Genomic DNA, 25,404 nt, shown 5'->3' with positions numbered 1-25,404 from the left:
AATGAAATAGGAGGCTAAGTAGTGAGAGGAAGAGTGATTTGTATGAAGAAGGTAAAGAATATTGATGTGAATTTATGTATCGTAAGTAGATGGTATCGCCATCCATTTCCTTAACCCCTCCTCCAGTCTGGGTCTCCATGGCGATGATCTTTGTCAGATATGACCCCCAGAGATGTCTGACTAGCTTCAGATTTATGTAGAAAGTGTGTGTTTACCTTTTTGGGAGCACTGAGAAATGCCACCAGCAAGAAATATTCTTAGCTGACCTGCGCTTGACTTTCATGTTTACGGACTCTGTTTGTGTGTGTGTGCATGTGTTGTCAGCTTTTATTTTAGGCAGTATCAGGGCTTTGACACGTTTGTGCAGTTGCTCAGGGCAAGAGCTTTCTCTTGCTGCAGATCTGATTCTCCTCAGAAGAATTTACGTGTTTGTGTGTGTGTGTGTGTGTGTGTGTGTGTGGGAGAGAATCGCTCAGTGCAGGAAGTGACTCTGGCAATAGAGAGAGATGGATGAGGGAACGTCAACTCTTGCTGTGTATGTGTGTGTGTGTGTGTGTGTGTGTGACTGTTTTAGAGAGAATCAGCGCAGGAAGTCTGCACTGATAATCTGAAGATGGATGAATGAATATTATCCACTGTGTGTAGATACAGTTTGTGTGTGTGCGTGAAGGAAAATATGATACGTCTCTACGGGCTGCCTGTAATATTGTACGATTCCCAGCAGTCAAATCAGGCTAATGTTATTGTTGACAATATTTAGAAGCAAATATTTTAAAATCTTCAAACTATTAGCGTGTCTGTCATATTCACATAATTGCGCAGCCCCACCCTTCATTATTACCTTTAATTTAATTAAAAACTTCATTTCGTTCAGATTTATTTGTAAACCATATTTTGTGCAAATGATGCAATGCAAAGACATTAATTTGTCAGTTGGCAAACATGAAAGATTAAAAGCAAGTTGGTGCATAATTAAACAGGAAATTATGTAACTAATAATGCAGTTACAGAATAAAATAAGGAGGACATGCACATAGATCAAAGAGAATATGATGTATTAAATTATAAATAACACAGCAATTAAACGCATGCAATAAATACATAAAATAAAGTTTACAAATATATAAGTCAGCCATATGAATAAAGAAAAATGTTGTGTTAAAAATGTGCGATCAAGAATGTGATTTCCTCTAACAGCCATTGGAGAGCAATGAGTTTTACTACTGACTGCTGGGACGCCAGTGTTAGGAGACCAGAGAGACCTGTTTGAAACGATCCTCGCAAGCTTATTAGATATGGATTTAGGTGCAAACCCATTAAGGGATCTGTACACCGGTAACAGAAATTTGAAATCAATCCTAAAATTTACGAGAGGCCAATGAAGGGACTTTAAGACATGCGTAATGTGTGCTTTCATTCTGCTCTCTGTCAGCGCTCATGCTGCAGCATTAATTTGTAGTCTAGCCGGGCGTTCTGGGGAAAAGCAGACAGGAGAGCATTGCAGCAGTCCAGACATGCATCAATCTCCCAGCATCTGCTCGAGAGAGAAGTGCTCGGACTGTGTTTCTTAGCTGATAAAAAGCAGCTTAAGTGGCCCGTCTGATGTGGACCTCAAAATTCTAATTCGTGCACGATACACAGAGGAATTTCACGTGAGACTTAGTATTCAAGAGAGGATTTTCGCATTGTAGACAGTTACACTCTACGCCCTTTATCCCTGACTAAGAGCCCTTCGATTTTCTCTTTGTTTAGTTGGGGAAAGTTCAGTGACACAGAGTGTTAATACTGTCCATACATTGATCCGTCTCTGCATTTAGCTGTCGAAACATCAACACATGAACCAATCTGACAATATGGTTAAAATGACTGGGTGATACAGAGATACGCAGTTGTATATCAGCAGTAGGAGTATGAATATCAGTCTAGACCGAGTTAGTTTCGCCGCCCTGAGAGTCAAATATAAACATTTAAATCAGAAGCTAAAACACATCTCTAAAGCCTGATGCCATAGGAAAACATAGTGCTACCATCAGAATATCTCAAGATGCTCTCAACGGTGAATGTGACTTTAACCTCCACGGTCTAAGTGGGTGTCAACAGTGTTTCAGGAGAGGAACGGTTTTTCACAATCTACTGCAAACTGTCGTTCAGTGTCGTTTCCATTCAAGTATGGATCCAACTGATTCCTGATGGATGAAGTACATCAGATTTTGCAAGTCAAATGGGTTGTGAAAAATTATTTTCATGCTATTGTTGATTTGAACCTGATCAAATTTGTTGTTATTTTAATCTTTCTGAAAGAAGTCTCTTATACCCACCAAGGCTGCATTTATTTGACTAAAGATAAAGTAAAAACATAGAATTTTGAAATATTAATATTCAAAATAACTGTTTTCTGTTTGACTATATTTTAAAATATATTTTTTTCCTGCATTTGCAAAGCTGAGTACTCCTGTTTTCAGTGTCACGTGATCCTTAAGATATCATTTTGATTTGAGGCTAAAGAAACTAAAATTTCTGACCCTCAAATCCTTTATATTCATAGTATGCAGGGCTTGACATTAAGCATTCTCATGTGGTTTGTCAAATTTGTCATTTACTTGTCCGAGTATAAAAGTTACTTGCCCGGAGAGAAAAAATTAAGTTAAATTGAGTTATAAATATAATTATTTATTGTAGTTATACAAAACACATTTAGTTTATTTAGATTTTTCTTTTTAAATGAAATAATGAACAAAATAATAAAGTGTAATAATACTATTATATTTTAAAATAAAAAGTTAGAATTAAATACAAATACAATTATTTTATAGTAAACTTAATAAAATACTAATATTTACTTTTATTTATATATATATGTGTGTGAATTTTCATCATTTTCAAACTTAGATTTAAAAAAAATTTAATTAGTTAAATTTAATCAGTCAATTAGTATAATAAGACATTTAGGCTGTTACCAAACAAATTAAATCAGTATCAACAAAATTCATCTTTGCAATGCAGCAGAAACACAGAAGCTGCATCTGGAGTGGAATAGATATATTTACACACTGTTAATGCAGCTCTGAGGGACATGGAATGCTTTAACCTGCAGTTACAAATGAATAAATAATGTTTTGATACATAAAATGTTGAATACTGATATTTGAAATTATAAAAAAAAATAAAAAATGCTGTAAATGTGAAATTAAAACCACCAGTAGGTGGCGTCAAGTCACTGTTAATAAGCGAGTCATTGAGACTGAACCGAATCATTTAAACGGTTGATTCATTCAGGCACGAAACACCTGATTGAGATCATCAGCTCGTTAGTTCAGTTCATGGATCTCTCTCCTAACGAGCTGATGATCTCAATCAGGTGTGTTAAGTAAGGGAGACATGCAAAATGTGCAGAGCAGGGGGCCCCCAGGACTGGAATTGAGAACCACTGAGCTAGTCTAACCTAGACGACTTTACGTAATTATGCGTGCACTCTGTAGGTGTGTTTTGTTTGATTCTTGCAATATACTCGTTAAAACAGCAATTACAAAATTATCGCAAACGATATATAATCGCACACCCCTATAACAAAGGCTATATCACAAATAAAGGCAGTTATTATTGTTTTTGGTATTGACTTTTTCAAGTTACTTGTCCGATTGGGCAAGTAAATTCCTCTTTCACTTGCCCGTCCAAAACATTCACTTGTCCCGGACAAGCGGACAAGCGTTAATGTCGAGCCCTGGTATGTATTTTTAATATTGATTTTGTTATTCTTTATTTTCCATTATTTGATGTAAGATGGGTACAGAATGAGATCGATACTTTTTATTTTTGAAATCTGCTATAGAGAAAAGAATATATATATATATATATATATATATATGAGTATAAAAAAAAAAAAAACTCCTCTTGGGTACTGCTTAGATGGTGCCTAAAAAATTATTTTGGTAATATGTAAGAGAATTTGTAAGTCAGCAGAATAGGTAAAAATATCCAATATTGGCCAATTCCTGAAAAAAAAAAAAAGTCAGATATGTGACCCTGGACCACAAAACCAGTCTTAAGAGTCAATTTTCCCGAAATTGAGATTTATACATCATCTGAAAGCTGAATAAATAAGCTTTGGCCGAGATATAACTATTTGAAAATCTGAGGGTGCAAAAAAATCTAAATATTGAGAAAATCGCCTTTAAAGTTGTCCAAATGAAGTTCTTAGCAATGCATATTACTAATCAAAAATGAAGTTTTGATATATTTACAGTAAGGAATTTACAAAATATCTTCATGGAACATGATCTTTACTTGATATCCTAATGATTTTTGGCATAAAAGAAAAATGGATAATTTTGACCCATACAATGTATTTTTGGCTATTGCTACAAATATACCCCAGCGACTTAAAACTGGTTTTGTGGTCCAGGGTCACATATGGTTCTGAAATGCCCCTAGTGAATGTGGTTTCTTTAATGTTTTTTTAAAAGAAGTAAAACCTTTTCAAAGGCTTTGGGAGGACTTTTCTTTTCTTCTGTTAATGGATGATTCATAGAACCAATACACCCATCTGAAGCACCTATAATGTAACATCAATGCTTTATATAATATAGCCAACCCAAGAACTCTACAGCAAAATATAGCTCCTAATAAGGAGAGTTTTTCTGAACCCACTATGTTGCAGAGAACCACTTAAGGGGCTTTATATGTACTTGTTGCAAAATGATACAAGAAGAGCATCTCCAAACATAAACTGTGTAGTCTAGAGCACAAACCCAATTAGGAGCACAATTGTGCATACGTGACTGGGTTCGTGCCCATGTTTGTGTCCCCTCTTGGCAATTTATTCTCCTACACTGTAATCATCATAATCGTCTGATTACAAAGACTTATTCAGCACTCCCATAAGAACCCTCCCCATCTGTCTGCTTCAAGTGTACGTGTGCGTCTACTTCCGTTCATTCCCGCACAGATTTCATTAGTGGCCTTAAACCCTCTTTACGTGTTACAGTAAGTTCCGTTTTGATCAAAAATGGTAGTAATAGTGTTCGATCTGCTTCCTCTGCTAGACTTCACATGACTAGAGCCTCATGAGAGCAGAGCGAGAGAGACAGATAAAAGAAGCGTTCATCAACGCCGCTGTTAACTAACAGATTATTAATTGTGTTTGCGTGTGAAGACGTTGCCTCCAGTCTGCAAAGTCAACGCTGCCTCCAATTGGCACTCGCTCTGGCACGACATCCAATCAGCAGGCAGCCTGCCAGAGACTGACAGGGATTTAACTCGCACACCCCTCCCACATCACTTAGTCATGCCGCGTGTTTCCGCATCAGCCAATTAGTAACCCATTACCAAAGCAACACAGAGTATACACACTAACGAGCATTTGATGGTAATATTTAACTTCTATTTCATCAATGTCAGGATGTGAGCGACAATTCTTTCTCTGTCTGTCTCCCTCCTGTCTGCTTCCCACAAAGTCTTTAACCTGTCTGGTCAATTCGCGAGCTCCTTCTATCCTTCTTCATTTCTTCATCTGTCCAGTCTCATCCTTCCCTCTTTCATTTTTCAGCCATGCTTCTGTTCCTATCCGTCCCTGTCTTCATCTTCGTTTGACTCTTCTACCCTGTACGGTCTATCGGTTCTCTTTCATCCCGTGTTCATCCGTTCCACCTCTCCTTTTCATCTGTCTCCTTTCAGCTGCGTCTCTCCTTTCTCTTTCTCTCTGTCTAACCGCATCTTGCTTTCCAGTGGCCCTCCCCTACCTGCATGCTCCTCTGTTGAATGCCGAATGTTCTTTTCAGGCTCAAAGGTCATTGAAAGGTCATGGTCAGCGTTTAGATTCTGGGAAGTAAAAACTGAAAGGGAGCCGTGCTCTCTGGAGAGAGAGAGAGAGAGAAAGAGAGAGAGTGTGTGTGTTAGTGCTAGAGCTCGGAATAAGATGTATGCAGGGCAATTCAAGCACGATCTTATCTATCTATCTATCTATCTATCTATCTATCTATCTATCTATCTATCTATCTATCTATCTATCTATCTGTCTGTCTGTCTGTCTGTCTGTCTGTCTGTCTGTCTGTCTGTCTGTCTGTCTGTCTGTCTGTCTGTCTGTCTGTCTGTCCATCTATTAATCTGCCTATCCATCTATCTATACTGTATGTACACAAATATTAAAAAATAATAAATAATACAATAATAATAATAATCATGAAAAGAATAACACACAGCTCATAATTACACAAAAAATGCAGATAGGAATGCATAATAATTATTAATTAATTCAACAAGTGTTGGGTGTTTCAGGGCGATTTACTGTACACACGAGCGGCTCATGATCCTTTGTTTGTCTCAGAGTAGCTTGCTTCACAGTAAATGCTGCTCCATCTCCATCTCTGCATTTGCTTTGAGATTGAGTTGCTTATAATGTGCATCTGGGATTGCAACATGCACCAACCGTAGACATGTATAGGTAGGCTGTTTCTATGGGCCGCTAAACGTTGACTGTATGTCTGCAACCCTAGTTATACACATGTATGAATATCTTTATCTGCAATAGACTTTAGCAGATGATTTTGCTAAACTAACAAAACGCATCACAAACCAACACATTCTTACCTGTGAAAACTTATCCAATTTCTTCAGGAATTTGAATGTTGGCGGTTTTTACAACCAGAGAATGTGCAGTGTTTTGGCATGTTGAATTTTTATTGTGAGTGACAACACACTGAGCATTCCAAAATGGCAGACGCGTCGACATGTCTGGAAAGCCGAATGTGGCATCTATCTAACCTTTATGCAAAGGTTGGTGTATTTTGAGTGCCTTTTCTCACAGAGGTTTTTTAACTATGGTAAAGTGATGTTGCCGACTGATTTGGGCACACACAACTGACTAATTGATAAAGGAATTCCTTAGTTATTTTCATTGTTGATTATCAGTTTTTACATTATGGTTATTATTGACATTATTATTTTCAGTATCAATTGTTTGTTGCAGCACCAATAATCAAGATTAGTCATGAAAAAGCAATAATGGTCTCTAATGAGAGGAGCACCAGATGACTGTTGCAACATCATTAAATCAAATTTGTTCGATTTCATTTTGTTTTCTTTCTTTAGAAGAACTGAATGCATTAAAACTGGATGTACTCAACTGTCAAAGGAATTCGATATGGATTTATTTAGAGCTATATTTCAGCTAATTCACAATGTAAGATTGATTGGGTTAACTGCAACAAAAAAGACATGAATCCTAATGAATTATTTGAATCTATTGACTGGTGTACTGTACAGTGAGACAAGTTAATTTCATGATTTAACTGGCTTCATTACTGGACGGTTGTATAACTCTCGAGTTTGTTTTGTTCTTTCACCCTTTTTATCTCCTCTCTTTTCCTCTATCTAAGCATCTCTTTATCTCTTCATCTCACCCTCCATCTATCGTTCTATCTATCTCTCCCTCTTCTCTTTCATTTGTCCTCTGAGACCTTCTCTCTTTTCTTGGTGGTCGATGAATGTTTGGCTGAAACATGGGGGCGGTTTTGGAAAGTGTTTCTGTTTTGTTTTGTCCTTCATGCCACTTTAAATGTATTTCTACTGAGCAGCCGTTTGTTCTCAAGCTGTTTCATGTATCGTGTTACAAAAAAATTGCACCACTGAAATGAAAGTTTAGAGTACATTTGAACTGCTGTTGTTTGTTTTCTGTTTCATCGCCTCTGTTCTGTTCTTTTTTTGTTCTTTGTGTGTGTGCAGTGTGCTTTGAGTGAGTTTTTTAGATTACTGAGTGTGTGTGTGTGATATTGTGAAAGTAAGCAGAGATGGACGAGAAGCTGTACCAATCTCTGGCACGGCCCCACCCCGGCCTGGAGCTCAGTTACTCCAGCTCATCTGAAGAAGAGGATGGTACCAGCCTTCATCACAAACACTACAGAGAGGCGCACACCCGCACCGATTATGAGCCTGACCGCAGATTCACCTACAACAGCCACAAAGTCCGCAGGAAACCCTTGGAGCAGCCTCAGAAAGGTAGGACCTTCTGTTTGTGTGTCAGGATTGTGTGCCATTCAGAATAGAATATTTTTTTTGTTTTGTTTTGTTTTTTTAAGTAAATTGTAAAAATGTAGAACAAATTGTTTTTTGAAATGGAATGAATGTCATGTTTTTTAAAGAAGTCTTTTATGTTCACCAAGGCTGTATTTATTTGATCAAAATATACATTGTAACATTGTTAAATGTTATTACAATTTAAAATAACTTTTATTTTTTTTTTTATTTATAATAATTGTATTCTAGGGCTGGGCGATATGGCAAAAAATGTAAATCTTGATTATTATTTTTTTTTCAGAACATTCGACCGATTCTTGATTTTTAAAAAAAAATGATTTTTAACTAGTCAACTTCAAAATGTATCTACAACATGATTCAAGTAACTTTTTCTTTATTAACCCTCTAGTTAAAGAACATTCCATTCCAAGTGCACCACACATAAACATTGTTGTCAACATGATGTAAATATTCAAATAAATTTTACAAATCAACTTGTTAAATATCTTTGCAGAAAAGATGCATGAACTACAACTACATCTTGTACAAACTTGTCTTATACATATTATATGCTCATAAATAATACTAGGAAAATGCTTTAAAAAAATCTCAGAAGTCAATTTCAAAATGACTGAAGGGATAACACCAGTAGACTATTATTAACTATAAATGTTCTGTAAAAACAACAGCAGCTTTCAGCCTGTCACCATGATGCAAACATGAAATATCAGGCATACAGTAGTAGTTACAGGTTCTCAATTTGCTTGTGCTGCTTTTCCATTGTGTCTTTTTCTTTAGACTTTACTTTACTTTATTGTCATTGTAACCTGCTGTAAACATGGACTGTTGCATTCGTATGAGTCTCGTGCATGAAACGGCATTCTAAAAACGCGGCACTGAAGTTAAAAGAAGTTCACTCCCAACTTCTTGCGTGTTTTTCCTATTCCACCGCCCGCGGCGCATTTTTGTCAACACCAAAGCGCATTCTGTGTGAATGGCGACTAGCAATATGAGCGCGTCACTCGTGAGTGGTTAATCACGTGTGCCGACACGCAGTTGGATCATTCTTTTTTACTGTTATCATTGGCACATTGTCAAAGTGTCTGATTCTTAATGTTTGGTAATATTTTGCGATTCCTCAATTTCTAAAGAATAAAATCGTGGCAAAAACATTCAATTCGAATTAATCAATCAAATCTGAAAAATCGCCCAGCCCTACTGTATTCTAGTCTTAAGTGTCACATGATCATTCAGAAATCATTGTAATATGCTGAATTGGTGTTCAAGAAACATTTCTTATTATTATAAATGAATTTTGAAAACATTGTGCTGCTTAATATTTTTTTTTCAGAATTTCGTGATGCATTTTTTCAGAATTCTTTGAATAAAAAGTGTAAAAGAACAGCAATTATAAGAAATATGAATCTTTTGTAACATTATAAATGACTTTTGATCAAACCAATGCATCCTTCCTGAATAAACTTTTTTTTTTTTTTTTTTTTTTTAAATAGTATTACTGTAATCTCGAAAATTTAAGTTATTCAAGGAAGAGATTATGGCAATAACAAATAAAAATAAAGCAACTAGTAATGTTTTATTTTAAATTTTAAAAACATGAAAAAATAAGAATAGAATTGTTGTGGTTATATAGTTTAATTTAATATGTACAGTAGCTTCATTCATATATTGTGGTCAACTCAGATCATGCGTAATGGATGTCAAACCAAATTTCCACAAATATATGTGTGCATACTTGCTTGTGTCTGACAGCATTAAATGATGACCCATAATTAATTTCCCTCTACATTTAGTTGATGGGCACTGGAGCTGTTATCATAAGCATCTGATATTGCATGAAAGGCTGCATTATCTAAAAGAGATCATAGTTACAGAGTTGTTTTGTTTGTTGTTGTTGATGGTTGCTTTAATGAAAGTGATTATATGGCATCATTCCTTAGTGAGTAACAGGATTCTTTGAAAACACTGACTGTAAATTGAAATGAGCCATCAACTGACACACACCAAACATCAAACACTATTGTCATTAAATAATAATGTGATGTGTGTTTTACTTTTGAATAATGATTTACAATTTAAATTTTAAAATAATTTTAATAATATAATTTATTTCACCCTTTATTCTTCTGCCTTTGATATTCTTCATTCATGGAGGCTTTTTTTCTTGTCTGAGTCCCAAGGGTGGAATATTTCCATTAATTAAAGGATTCCCCACAACTAAAGAACACACACAAGCAATGTTCCCTTTCATTTTCATTCTTGCTGAATAGAACTTAGTTCTGTTGAACCCTTCAGCCTCCTAAACAGATACGTTTGGGGTATATATAAATTGTTTTTGATTAAAAATCAAAATGACATTAATAATATTAAAAACTCCTGAAAGATTATCTATTATGTATTATATACATTAAATATGTATGATTAAATTATAGATAATTAATAAAAATATATACTTAATAATAAATGATGTTATCCAAATAGCATACATTATATTTGTTTACATGTTTTCGCAAAAAAAAAAAAAAAAAAAGACAGAAAAAGAATAATGCATGGTCTTTGTGGGTTTCCTTTTGAAAATGATCAACTCCACACAGCACTTCTCAAAGCTTCATGCTCATACTGAAAAAAAAAAAAAAAAACTGTGCAAAAAGTTGAAATGTCCATTCATTTTGCTGTGATTCAAGAAATTATACATACAGAAGTCGGTGGTTGAACAGGTTACAGTGACGCTTTTTGTTTCCTCAATGGAATTATTCAAATGCTACATGCAGAACAAAACATTCCATTCCAGTTACCACGGAAACAGCTTTACAAAGAGAGAGAGGGATAGAGAGAGATGGAAATGGAGACAAGAGAGAGAGAGAGTGAGCGAGAGACTGTCAGCCAGTGGACAAAACTGAAGCAAGATAATTTCTTAAATGTTGTACAAAGGTTTTTTTTTGTTTTGTTTTTAACAATGTCCTATATATTTTTCTTTTTTCTTGTTAGTGGGAAAAGAAAAAAAAGAAAGTATACATGTACTTATTTACTTAATTATTTTACAGATCAATTCTTCGATTGATTGTTCCTTATTCATGTAATGGACAATGCTTTGGCAATACTGTGCAAGTCATGCCAATAAAGCTCATTTGAACTGAACTGAATTGAGAGAAAGGATGGAGAAATGGAAAGAGATGTAAAAAAAGGTCTTTCAAGCATTCCTCTTAGCCTAGCTTTTTCCATCTATGTCTGCTCGTGGACGAGTGTGTGTGTGTGTGTGGGTCAGGCCGAGAAGCAGGGGGTCATGTTCTCAGTGAAGGACGGAGAAGTGCATCGTGGGCAATTAGTACTGAGATGATTAGAGCAGGGAGAGCAGTGAGAGGGGTCGCCACGGAGACAGGAGTCAGAGAGGTAGAGGAGAGGATTCTTAAGGACACTTGAGTAAAGAGCTCACTTCTCACATGCACACACAGGTCTGAAAAATCACACTTCCTGTACACACACTTAGTGCTACACGCTTCCAGAAAAACCCATGAAGAGCCCATCGCCTTTACCTGAACAAATGAAGAGAAGAAATGTGAAAAGAAGACAATATTTAAGGCCAAGAGAAGAAATGAGATGAGATGAAGGGAGATTGAGAGAAAATAGAGAAAGAGATTGTAGTATGCTATGTGTATGTACATACACTTGCTCAAAGTGTAGTTCCCTAACTAGTCCAAAAAGGCCAGTCAGGATGTGATGTGATGTGATGAGATGAGAAAAGAAGACAAGAGGAAATGGGAACAGATGAGATGAAAAGGGACTGGATGAAAAAAAGAAGAGAATGACAGCGAGAGTTTTTGTTTTGTTTCTTTAAAAAAAAAAAAATGATGTGCACTACCATTCAAAAGTCTGGGGTCTGATTTAAAAAAAAAAATTATAATTTAGAAATTTAAGTTGATAAATAATAAATTGATCTTAAGGGACCTTTATAATGTTACAAAAATATTTTTCAAATAAATGTATGCATTTGAACATTCTATTAATTAAAGAATACTAATTGAATAGTCATTCATTCCACAAAATAATTAAACAGCACAACAGTTTTCAGCATTCTGATAATGAACAGAAAGATTTAATATATTTTCATAACATTTATATGTTTTGCCTCATTCTGTAATAAGAAGCAACATCAGGTCACAAAATGAAATTATTTCAAACACTCGGCTGGTGTTGTGTGGGGTAAAATCTTATTAAATGTTCTCTTCGTTTGATAACATTTATCTTTAAGTTTCATATAAAAATAATAATTTCTGAAGGATTATGTGACATAAAATATATATATATATATATATATATATATATATATATATATATATATATATATATATAAATTAAAAAATGTCTTTAATATATCTTACTGACCCCAAATTTTTAAACTGTATTGTATATCTGTTGCTAAATGTTATCAATGCTTTGACCAGTGTTGGGGAAAGTTACTTTTAAAAGTAATGCATTACAATATTGCGTCACTCCCTAAAAAAGTAACTAATTACGTTACTTAGATACTCTTTATGGAAAGTAATGTGTTGCGTTACTTTTGCGTAACTTTTTTTAATCTGGGTAGGGCTTACTTGCTTGTTTTTAATATAAAAAAAGTTATATTTTTTGCCAAACGTAAAAGCCCTTTCACACCAAAAGTGAAATGAATAAGCCTCAGGCTGAAGAGAAAGTAAATTCACGTCTGTATAATAGAACACAGAAGAAGAACGTTCAACACAATTCAGCAATAAAAAAAAAGCACGAATGTTAGAGTAAGTCTAGAGTCATTTTTGCTTGAATTGGATCATTGAAGGTCAGCAGCAAAGACATTGGTTAATAAAATAGGATTAAATACATAAAGGATATTTGTGTTATTTAACATTTCATTATTGCAGGCTTGCATTGCATCACATTCTGAGTGGCATTTTGCTGTTTTTATTAATTTTGAGGAGTACTGAATCTGTTTTTTTTTTTGCAAGTGAGATGAATTAATGCATGTTCACATTTATTCTAGAACTACAGTGACATCTTACTCCCGATTTCTCTCAACATGGGGACAGAATAGCTGTCAATCAATAAATGGGAAAAAAAAGTAACTGGTGATATCCCCAACACTGGTTTTGACAATATAAAACTTTTTTTTTTTACCATGCCAATAAAGCTACTTCAGAGAAGCTTTAGAGAATGTGATTTTACAGTATGTGTGCATGCTAGAGTGAGTTGATGTACTGTAAGCCTAAAAATGAGCGAGAAAAGTAGTGCTAGTACGCACACACATTGAGTTTCTGTGTATGAGTGTGCATGTGTGTAAAACCATATGTCTCCTACACTCTCTGAGATTCTTGGGGGAATTTAAATGGTTTTCACATTTTGTGCAGTTAAAAGCAGAATTCTTTTTTGTTAAATATTTATTTGAGGTTTTATAAGCCATTCTCCATCTCCGAAGAGAAAACAAAATTGTTTCTCAGCCTGGCTCCAGAAATCTCAGCAGTCAGTACACAGCTCCAGCACTGAACTCTAATCCACTGGCCTATGTGTGTGTGTGCTAAAACTTTGATTTGTGCAGTACATTTCATTAATTTATTCCTTTCTCTTTCTGATTTTCTCAGATTTCTCAGACCCCTCCCAGACCGGGTTCCCTGATTTCCAGACCGAGCTTCACGCGGCCAATCAGGAGCTCGCTTACCCTGGAGGCGTGTCTGCAGGTGTCACTTCCGATCCCGAATCCGAGGGCGGCGCCTCCCCTGACCATGCCCTGCGGTTGTGGATGCAGGAAGTGAAGTCAGAACACAGTTCCTGCCTGTCAAGCCGAGCGAACTCTGTCCTGTCCCTCACCGATACAGAACAAGAGCGCAAGTCTGAGCCAGAGAACGGTACAAGATTATTTAATATTATTACATATTATATTATTACACGTTTTTTGTAGGTCAGCCAGATTATGATGGTGATGATGATGTTCAATAATATTTCATTCTTGTGCGTGCGGGTTACTCTAGAGTGCCCTCATCAGTGTATGACTTTACAATTTTAATGAGAGTTGCCGCAGAGGGAGATACACACGCAGTTAAACAGACTTCCTAGTCTTGCTGCACACACACACACACACACACACACACCACTTTCTCTACGCTACTCAGTGATGCAATATTTATGCGGTGCACTAATAACTACTTCGGTCTGTAAACTACACTCCATTATCTCACACTCATACACACACACATATTAAGGTTATGTTATTGTTAAACACACTTACATAAGGTTGTATTTGATTGACCTCTGCGGGAGCAGGCCATTGTCTTGGTGATAATTTGGTACATCTGGTCATGTAGTGCTTTCATCTTTTCTCACAAAAGATTTCCTACTTCTCCAGATCTAGCATTTTCTCCACAGTCCTTCCACGCACATCAGGGTGGGTGCTTGTAGTGTTTTTGTCTTCAACTGTAGTACTTGACTCGGATCCGCTATCTGCTTTTTTGCTTTGCATCTCTCTTCCACGCACATAATGTATGCACTGTCTTATCAAAGTTGCTTTGATAAGAAAGCGCCTGCCGAGAATATAAATTCAAATGTGAGCGCCGACAGTACGATAAAGCTAAAACAGTGTTATATCAATTAGTTAAGTGCTAAATAATTGTCGTATCATGGAAAACATAGAGTTACTTTTTTTTAAATGAAAGAGTTTGATGCAGCCTACTGTGCAGATATACTTTAATTGTTCTGCTTAGCCTTACCAACATTAGGACAAAGTGTCTGAAGTTTGTTTTTAACATGGTCTCCAGTCGTTTTAGTAAGATCTTAAAAGAATAGTTAACTTAAAAATAAAAATGGTCATTATTTACTCATTCTCTCGTCACCACATCCGTCATCTTGGAATGTGGAAGTGGTCAATTCAGGTTTTGAACGGCAACAGGGTGAATAACAGAATTATTTTTATTTTAGGGTGGGCGACATGACCAAAATCTTATATCACGATATGAGTAATTTTATTCCACGGTAAATATATATATATCACAATATTGTTATTTTTGCTTTAAATAAAGTCTTTATGATATTGAAATTTTTAATACCTTAGAAAAAAACTCAACTCAAGCTTACTGAAGACAAGTAAACAGTCAGTGATTAAATAAGAATAAGAAATTAATGACAAGCAATAGGACAAAAAAAAAAAATACAGTAGAACAAATAAATAAGAAATGCTACATACATTGTATAAAGAAATCAAATGTATAAAAACACTGCATATTCTTCACTGTGTAAATCGAATATATATTTTTTTCTTATTAATGTTACAAAAGTGATTTAGTCAAGAGCAGTGAGAGATTTTCTCTCTTTTGTTGTTTGATTAACATGAATGACACTGTCACTTTAAGAGCTGCCCGTATTCAATATACTGTTAGACATGTGTTTTCTTTCTCAGCTGTTTGCTTTCATTTAGGATCTAAATTACTGTGTTTACTAGGATGCTTGCGAAGATGGGCATTTTGACATATACAAGTGTCAAGTGGCAAAAATGACTCCGTTCAATACTCCCGTGCTCTGTGTGCACGCCTCTCTGACAGCGCTCAGAAAATCTTTCAGACAGCGCGCACATATGACGAAATGAGTTCTCTTTCGCGGCTGATTGTGTTTCAAAGGCTTAAAATCACTTGGAAACAAATTGTTACAAAAATTAATTGTAGTCATACAAAAGTACAGACAGTTATCAAGCATATTAAAGACAAGTAGCGAAATCACGACAGAGCCCATTCTAAATTTATACTAGCTGTAGGGAATTTTTACCAGTTTATTGTGTCTTTCACCCATGCCTGTCTGCATGGATTGTTTCCAGACGTTCACACAACGTAATGCAGGCTTTACAAAAAGACTATAATTGAAGGAAAGAACAGTGCCAGCTATATCAGACCAGACTGCGAAACTGCAACCCTGAAGATACTTATTTCACATGCAGGTTAAACAATTATAACTGATTTGCGAATGCTAAACTAAATGCATTGAAAAAGAAAACCTTGACTAATATTATAAAAGCACAAAACTGTTACATGATATGGCCCCTTAAGAAAGGCATATTGAATCATAAGAACCTTCACAATTATTATTTTTTTTTTCATCTAGACTTACATCGGCCTCAAATAATCTTTTCAGTGAATCATGTTTGGCTTCCTTCTGAGTGGGCAGCGATCATGCTCTCTCTCTCGCTCTCACACACAAAGATGGATGTGGTATGGATACCATCTTTGTGTCCAGAGAGATCTAATTAATTTCTCCTGATCCAATAGATGCAAATGAAAATTAATTGCAAAGGCTGGACAGGCGCGTTAAGGCCAGACTGCATTGTGTGCGTGCCTCTGTGTGTGCTTAACAGGTAGGAGAAGGAAGCTTACTTCGTTTAAATATCTCGAAATCCTGGGTCAGTTCAGAGGGTTTTTAATATCAAGCTTCTCCATTGATGCTGTCAGTGAAATGTGCTGCAACTGTTCAGACTGAGACTGAGCTCATGAAGCCAATTACACTGTTTCTCGTGAGGTGTAGACAACCATGTGGAAGCAGAGGAAAAAATAAATAAATAACCAGGAAAGCATGCATGCATATATTCAGATATTCTGCTGCATTGCCTGATTTTGCACTACTAGAACTGTCACATTTTCCCCAAAATATTTCCCGAGAGGGACACCCCAGTAAGACATGCTAATTTACTAATTTAGCTTCAACAGAGCACTCGATGGCTTCTCAATGGTCTACCTGCATTTCACACCATCCGCTCGCATGTTAGCTTGCTCTATACTGTAGATTCGAGACGGCTTTTATAAGAGCTCGCAGCACCTGTGTTCCCGGGTCTCTTGAGATCGCCAGCCATCGCAGGTGCTAAAAGAGTCTTTTCCTGTCGGGAGCCATGAGGTCTCTCGTCTCAGCGCAGACTTCCGTCTTCACAGTTCAGTCAGTGTCACGGTTCCAATGCCGATAAATGCCGCAGTTTGTTCGTCTTCAAATGACAGCAGACTGCAGATTACACCGCCGCAGTAAATTCATTATCATGCTAAAGGTTTTTAATTTACAGAGTCTTGAAATGGTAAAATGAGATTATAATGAAAGTCAAAGGTGACGGAATTGAGACAGACACGCGGCTGTAAAAGCAGGATGTACGATTATCAGACAATAATACAATTAATCCAATGAATGTCTGGAGGAATTGAAAAACTATACATCTGCGGTACAAACTGAGCATGAGGGAGCATCCGTTCACCACACTTTTTTGTGCGCGTGTGTGTTTCTTGTGAGAGATAGATTAGCTCATGTAACAGTCAATCCTCAAGACAGCAGTGTGTAAATGCATTGGGCTTTCAAGTCTCAAAGCAGGTACTCTAGTGTCTTACCAACACCGTCATTCCACAACATTTGTGTGTGTGTGTGTCTGTCTCTGTATATGTGAAGTCACTGAACCACTAAAGCACTCACAGATATCCTGTGTGTGTGTTCTATGCAACTTTAACAGTAATTATTTTTCACTATACTACACTAACAGAGCAGTTTTCTGCCATAGTGGCTTTGCTTACAGCAACACACATACACACACATCTCAGCAAAGTGGATGTATATCTATACGCTGCCCACGTAGTCATGCCCCCCACACCACAATCACACCTCCCCTCTGTACTGAATTATGGCTCCCACTAACTCTTATGAATACAGAAAACACGGAGATAGAAAAAAAATCACTTTTTTTCTTCTCTCTCTCTCTCTCTCGCTCGCTTTTCATCTTCTCATTTAATAGCAGTGGAACAGGCCTTCATTTCATATTCAGACAGAAATATGCTTTTATTTGTTCCGTTCTTTAATTTATTTATTTTTTTATATATTCGATTATTTATTTATTTGTGTTGCTTTATCCTCTGACAGGAAATTGTCAGAGGTACAAATTAGAATAAAATGACCTCTCTCCCTTCCTTCCTCCCTCTCTCTCATCCTCTCTCTCTCTCTCTCTCTGCCTCGCAGTAAGATTACTCTATTAATTCTTTATGCTTGTAGGTGGCACAGATTCCGGATCTGAAATGATGGATTTTCACCTATGAATTAATTTCATCTCTGTCATTTAAAGTTCAGCCATCAGAGCTGTCGTACCATCGGAGAGAGAGAGAGAGAGAGAGAGATGGGTGTATGAGGAGCAGGAGTTTACGGTTGCGAAGATGAGATGTTTCCTGCTCCTCTGAGAAATGGCCGATAAAACTCGGACTATGTGCACGTATTTAAGAGGTAACAGTTGCTGTGTTATTATGAACGCATTATTAGATGCTTTCAAAACATCTGTAGCTCTTTATGTAGCGGCAGAAATGTGTGTCAAACATGAAAACGGAGAGAATTTATTCTCTATAACTGAAAAGATAGTCTGAGTGGCCCCATCTGACGCGGCTGACATTATTAATCTATATGCCCTTCAGAGGAGCAGGAAATGGATCATTTTTTTTTCTTTCTGAACATTCTGGGTCACTTGCCCCAGAACCACTCATAAAAGCAACAGATGAGATGATGTGGGTTACAAGGTGACCACGACGGAATGAGATCTGAGCTCTTTGTGCTCGCTGGCTAAAGTCGAAGGCACATTAATATAATACTAATAAAATGTGTTAACAGCCATTTTGCTCATAGTTCAGTCTTGTAGGTGCTTAATTACAGATTGAAATCTTCCTTGGTGTTTTTTGTTTGTTTGTTTTTTTGTTTTTTAACTCCAAGCGATGACAAGGCCTGCAGCAGACAATCTAACGCTCCAGTCTGGAGAATAATCTCTTGGGCACACAGAGATTTATGAGAGGGCTAAAGTCTGAGAACCATTAAAAGGATTTTCGAATAGAACGGATGGCGGCATACTTACAGTTAAGCATCTGGGCTTGTAACACAATTACCAGTGAGTTTAATAAAAAAAGAGGGAGAACAGAATGATTTAAAAATGAAAATTGTTTCAAATCAAATTTTCAAGTAGCATCATTGTTCCTTACGTAAGATACACAGTACAAGAGCAGGTTACCTGGCTCTTTCCTTTTTTACGTTAGGGAGGTTTCTGTTTTTCTTCGCTTAGCTTTATAGACTACTCTCAATTTAATAAAGCAAAACCACAGAATAGACGGTTTAGTGTACGATAATGAAGGCACTAAGTAGTTTTCTTGTTTACTTGCGCTTTAGGTGAGCTTATTTATACTACATGAAGGAGGAGGAGGAGGACGATGAAGCGACGGCTCTTAGTGGCAACACCGAACGTGCCTAATCGGATGCCGTTCGAGCTGTTCAAACATGTTATACTCATGCATTTATTTGCTCCAGGGTGCCGGGCCACAGTTAATGCAGTTTTCCTCACATATACATCAAGACTTTATTACCTTCTTCAGAAAAAAAGTGGAATTGTGAAAGTTTGATAGGTGTTTTTCCAGCCTGGAGGGCTGTCTGAGCTCCACCGAAGCCTTCATGATTAAAAACAGAAGATTGAGTTGAACCTTCAGCGAGCGTGTTTGTAGCACTGCACCTCTTCAGCCCAATAATTGAACACATGTGGTTTGTAGCAGCCCGTCCTCTCTGTTTTAATGATATCTTTCTTAATGACGCCGCCTTTAATCATCCGGCACCCGTAATGATCTTTTTGAGCACGCTCGCCGCTCAAACTAATACGCCGAGCGTATTTGCTGAGGAGAAGAACTTTATTATTATAGAGGAGATATGCAGCTGTGAACTATTTTAGAAGTAGGGTTTTGGTACCTGTGTAATTTGGCTGATGTTTACACGGCCGACGCTTCTACTTGAAGTCTCATTTAGTGTCAGTTTTAATGAGGTTTTTTGCAGTTTTAATCTCGAGAACAGTCTCTGAAACAATCCCTTTTGAACTGTTCTCTTCCACATGCGTGTAGGTGTCTGTGTGCTGAAGGGTGGCGCGATGAGACATTTTAAAATTACTCCTGTCATTTCAGAAGTAGGAAATGTAATAAATCGAGAGGAGAAAAGGGATGAGATTTTCCATCTCTCTTTTTCTCTCTTCTCCCTCTGTCACACATATGTGTGTGTGTGTGTGTTTTAAGACACCGGTTTTAAAAATGCTCTCTTTATTCGCTCACACAATCTGTTTATCTGTGTTTCTCTCCGCATCGTCCCTCTGCTCTGCATTCTGTCCATTTCCATTCAGACGCCGCTTAGTTATCTCTCCCTCTCTTTCTCTTATTCTATCCTTTCCCTCTCAGCATCTGCCACTGGTACAGTTTGTACTTTTTACATTAGCATTTTTTACTCTCCCCGAGGCTCCTTTTTTCTCTGTCTTTCTGCTTTCCTCTCTCTGCCTTCCTTTCAGTGTTACGATGTGTTTTATTGGCGTGACAAATAATGGCATATTTGTTTTGCCAAAGCACTAGTTAGAATAAAGAACAATGCAAAAAACATTATTAGGGGGAATGATAACAGTAATAAATAAATGTGATGCATATGTGTGGATAGGAATAAATATACAGAATAATATTAATATTACAAAAATAACAACAATCATAAATGTGAGTTATACATATGAGTTAATTTGAATCAAGATAAAGTAAGAGGCAGATTTTATTCACCATAGACCCTGGCAGGCAGAAGGAAAGAGCACTGGTAGGTAGGAGTCTTTCATTGTTAGGCAAGTTGTCAGCTCTTGAGACCCTTCTTCTCTCTACCTGCCTCTTTTTCTTTTAACGCCTGTGACGCATACACTATGTGTCTGCTCTGTATGCATGCCTATGTTCATTTGTGCGGGGATGTGTGTGTGTAATATTATACTGCATACATATGGCTTCATGACAAACTATCCAAATATTGTTATTTTACAAATTATTGGATTCAGTTAAATGAATTTACATTAAAATACTTATTTTGTGTGGGGTGACTATTCATGCTATGCAACATTTACAAGACCAGATGAGAACTGTGTTGTGGAATGGCTTTTATATACATCGGTAAATCAAGATTGCACCTAAACGGTCGACTTCACATTAGACTACTTTGCAGCATGAAAATAAAAAATTGTGAATCAAATTTCACTAAATTATACACAGGGAGCGAGCAATATAAAATTCTACTGCTCTTCCATTATAATCACTGAAGCTGTCAGTCACTGCAGATTTACACAGATCCACATTACATAGGCTGTTTGAGTCCTGCTGGTCAGTGTGAGCTCACTGACCATCCATGCACAGAGTTTTGGACTTCTGTTAATGTTCCTATTATAACCAGAGCTGCAGTATGTGCTCCACATTAAACCTCTAATTTACTCTGTCTATACCTTGCTGATTATAATGAGAACATTTTGATGTGTTGCTGGCTGGCAGTGCACTGTATATAACAGTGCATCTAGAAGTTAGTGAAATTATGTTTAAACTAATATGAATTAAAAAATTCAAATACATAATTATTCCAAATTTTATATTTTCATTATTTGGCTCTAAAGCATCTTTTTTAATGGAATTTTAAATGGAATGGAAGGTGTTTATTTAACACTCATTTTCGTGCGCCTTCACGTAACTGACACTTTCAACATGCATCTGTGGACTGGATTGTTTAATGTCACTCATTAGGACCAGGTGTTGTAATTGATAGTCCTAGTACCGTTTCACACCAAGCCAAAGAACGTCTGTCGCATGAAGTAAGGCTGACATTGAGCGCCTTTCAGCCTAGTTTTTCTCAGTGTGTGCTGCACTGTCGGCACTAGTCAGACCCTGTTGACGGCTTTTTGGCCAATTGAGCAGTTTAAATCGTGTTGGGCAGTTGGTGAGAGAGACCGCTGTTCATCTTAGCGAAGCAGTGCACCAGAAAAAGCACCTGCTGGTATAGAAAGCTCCTCCCACATAAATCACAGAATGTACGTGATATTTGGCCACTGGCTATAGTCTTTGCAGTGTGTTCAAGCACAACTTTTTGGCCCAGACGTAGGCAACGCGAGGCAACAACACAAGTCTTTGATGTCATTTTGGTGTGTCATGGGGCTTTAGAGTAATTTAAACACCTCTGATTCACCGCTGCATTCAAGAACACAAGACATGTCTATAATTGGTTACAATGTTCCACTGCAAAATAATCACTGAAATGAAACGTTTTGACATAACAGGAGTAGACTTAAATGAAATGCTGCAATTGACATGTTCATGAAAGTCTTAAGTATGGCAGCCTTAATTGCAGTCTCTTTTTGGATTAAGTATGCAGTGCTTTGATTTAAAGGAAGAAAAGTTTCGCCATCATTAAAGACGCAAATGCTGCAGTTTGCAGGTGGTAGACAGCATTCTAAAAAGCAGCTCCGTATGTTATACTTGCCATTCCACTTCTGCTGCCAGTGAGTCTCCTCACCTGCTAAAGCAAACATGTGCGAGTTGGGTGTTATATATAGCTCCATACATTACAGGTCTAGTTAATCAAGTTTGTACAATAATAAAAAAATATGCTGTTTAGTGTATTGTAAAGTATAATTGCGCTATAATCTGGGATTTAAACTATAATGGCATTGAGAGAATCTTGCCTTTAAACGGCCTAAACATTTCATACTATTGAGTTTGAATTTAAGGACAAAATTCTAAGAGACACACACACACATACAAAACAAAGTGCAGTGAAAACCATTATATATGATTTAGATAATACAGAAAGCGGTAGTCTGCATTATATTCATGTGTGATGTACAGTATAGTGGGGGGTTGTGAGCTCAGATTTGTGAAAGGCCAGCATGAGAGCTGTTTTTAGTCCCAGTTCATCTTTGCGTTTGTGTATGTATTTGTTTTCCACAGCGTTATTCATCTCTCTTGTGTAATGGTCTGTTTTAAAATTCCCTTCACAAAACTCTTGAAATACTCTAGAAAGCTCATCCTCTTTCCTTCTTTCTCTTCATCTCTCTTCAAACACACTTTCATTTCCTTCATTTTCACTGCTTTCCTTTAAGTACATCACAGAATTGTTTTCGTTTATCTCTCTGTTTTTTAAACCCTATCACATTTCACTCTTAAAATGATATTTCACACAAAAAAGTCATAATTTACTTACACTCATGTTGTTCTAATCTTGTGAGTTTCTTTTTTTCCCATGTTGTAGTTTAGTACAGTGGTTCCCAACCTTTTTGACTCAAAATATATTATAAATATACTAAAATATATTTGAAATACATTTATTTCATGCTACGTATACTAAAAATATTTATGTATTAAAGGGGTCATATGATGCTGACGTGCTATGCTTTCTGACGGGCTGTACACTCCGCTGTGATGTGACCCTGTTCCTATAAAACATAATTACAGTCGCTGATTCAGAAGCGCCAGATTGTCATAGCAAAGTCGGAATTGACCTTTTTTTGACCTTTTCTCCTAGGTTCACAAAACTATCTTGCATAAAATGCGTTGCACAAATTCGAACTTTTGGGTTGTGCTGTTCTGTTGTAAACAAATCTTAACCAACGATTCGTAATTGCATCTACTTCCGGAAGGCCAAATAAAAAGTGCTTTTGCCTTCGCATAGAAACACACAGCGTCTCCCTGACATGGCTGCATCAACACTACTGTGGTTACTGAAACCTTTCTTTGCGTGCACATTTGGCAAACATTGCGCAAATATTTCTACATCGTGACGTAGACATGTGGGGACGTGTTTTAATGAGGCGTTTCAGCCCGGTCTGGATCAGCCTTCTCTTTTAAAATAAATCCTTTTGTGGGAGACTTTGAGCTTTGTAACTCTGCAGATCTTATACATACACAAACAGCTACATAACATTAAAAAAAAGGAAAACAAGAAATCGCATCATATGACCCCTTTAAATACCCTGCAATTATACTTTTACTGAACTGCTATACTTAAAGTCTGCTAAATTGGAACAACTAATTTTGTACTTAATGCACTTTAATTGTGTGGAAGTAGTGCTGAAGTCCAACTAAAGATATACTGAAGTATATTTGATTGTGTTAAAGTGGAACTATTGCTAGTATACTTCAGGTATCTTGCATTTAAAGACCGATATTATTCAGATATTAAGATCATACAATCCTCATCAGTGACATTAAAACACATTTTAGGCTTAATATTAAGAAATATGCATTGTGCACAAGTAGTACTCCAAATAAAGTGTAATTATAATTTTTTTTATATCAGTAAGTAATAGATTTGAACTATTCTTAGTATGAAATAAATTTATTTTAAATATATTATTTTTATACTAGGGTAGTTTTGTTTTCGAATCTTTTTTTAGTCTATGGACACTTCTAGTTTCTATAATTTATAAAAGTAAACAAAATTGTCAATTAAAATAAATACATTTCAGTATTCCAGAAGTTTAAAAAAAAAAAAATCAGGTTGTATGCAAGGTTGTATTTTAGAGCTCTATTTTAGGCAGTGGTGAAAATAAATATAGTAAATAAATAAAGTGATCATGCCCCCTGGTTGAGAAGCTCGAAGCAGTGCGAATGTCCAATGAAAGTGGATGGGGACTAGAGGCTGCCACCAAGGACAAAAAAGCACAACGAAAGCATCATAAAAATATTCTATACTACAATTTATTATATTTGCACTGTATTTCAAGTTTTATGAAGCTATATGATAGCTTTGTGGGATGAACAGACTGAAATTTAATGTTAACATTTTATTCACTTGTTTGACGGCCGTGGTCATCATTCACTTTCACAGTATGTAAAATAGCAGCTTGGACAGCTTGGTCTGCTCTAAATATTTGATTTTGTGTTATACAGACGAGTGAAAGTCATAGAGGTTCCAAAAGACATGAGGGTGAGTAAATGATGAAAAAGCATCTTCGTTTCTGGGTGCACTATCCCTTTAAAGAAACGTCACTGGTGTTGTTTTAGCATTCTGAAGTCGTCACTTTAGCTATTCCAGATCCATCCGTCTTTTCTCGTTTCTCTCCCTCCTTATCAGAACATCTTTCCTCCCTCCTTTAGCCTTCACTTTTTGCTCTGTCTGTCACCATACTTGGAAGGACATTTGATGGAGAAAATCTTCCCTTTCACAGAGAGAGAGAGACAGAACACGTGTTCCCATTGTTTTGATCACAGAAAACACGCTCGGTGTCTGCTCTGTACAGCTGACACTTGAAGGAGGGAGAGAGAGAGCGAGATGCACCATGGCCCAGATTTTACTCTGGCTTCTTTCCATAGCAGATGCTTGGCAAGGTGGTCCATTCTGGAAAACACACAAGCACACCCACCCGTGTGTGTGTGTTAGCCCAACTCCAGCAACACTTTTCTAAATTCTTTTTATGTCACGAAGTGTGCGTTAATACCATTGCGCCGTGGTCTGGAGGATAATCAGCATGAAACATTAGCACATGTGGCCAGAGGGTGTTATGCGGCATGTAACGGAGCATCTCCTAATGGAGCTATTATTCTAAATATCAGT

General features: G+C 36.7%; 1 protein-coding gene across 10 annotated transcripts in view; it reads left to right on the top strand.

The window, feature by feature from the left end:
* Positions 1 to 25,404, top strand: part of tenm1 (teneurin transmembrane protein 1) — a 211,156-nt gene that overhangs the window by 91,537 nt on the left and 94,215 nt on the right. For 9 of the 10 annotated variants that reach the window (XM_058775128.1, XM_058775129.1, XM_058775137.1 and 6 more), the window contains 2 exons: positions 7,720 to 7,992; positions 13,638 to 13,901. In XM_058775128.1, the coding sequence (XP_058631111.1) occupies positions 7,785 to 7,992; positions 13,638 to 13,901 (472 nt within the window). In that variant the 5' untranslated portion in view covers positions 7,720 to 7,784. Of the gene's footprint in view, positions 1 to 3,524; positions 3,725 to 7,719; positions 7,993 to 13,637; positions 13,902 to 25,404 lie in introns of those variants that run through there. The other variant, XM_058775132.1, reaches the window with a different exon arrangement.

Source organism: Onychostoma macrolepis, chromosome 05 (genome assembly GCF_012432095.1).
Source record: "Onychostoma macrolepis isolate SWU-2019 chromosome 05, ASM1243209v1, whole genome shotgun sequence".
Taxonomy (NCBI): Eukaryota; Metazoa; Chordata; class Actinopteri; order Cypriniformes; family Cyprinidae; genus Onychostoma; species Onychostoma macrolepis.
The sequence above is the reverse complement of the archived record's forward strand: the minus strand, read 5'-3'. Positions and strand labels throughout refer to the sequence as shown.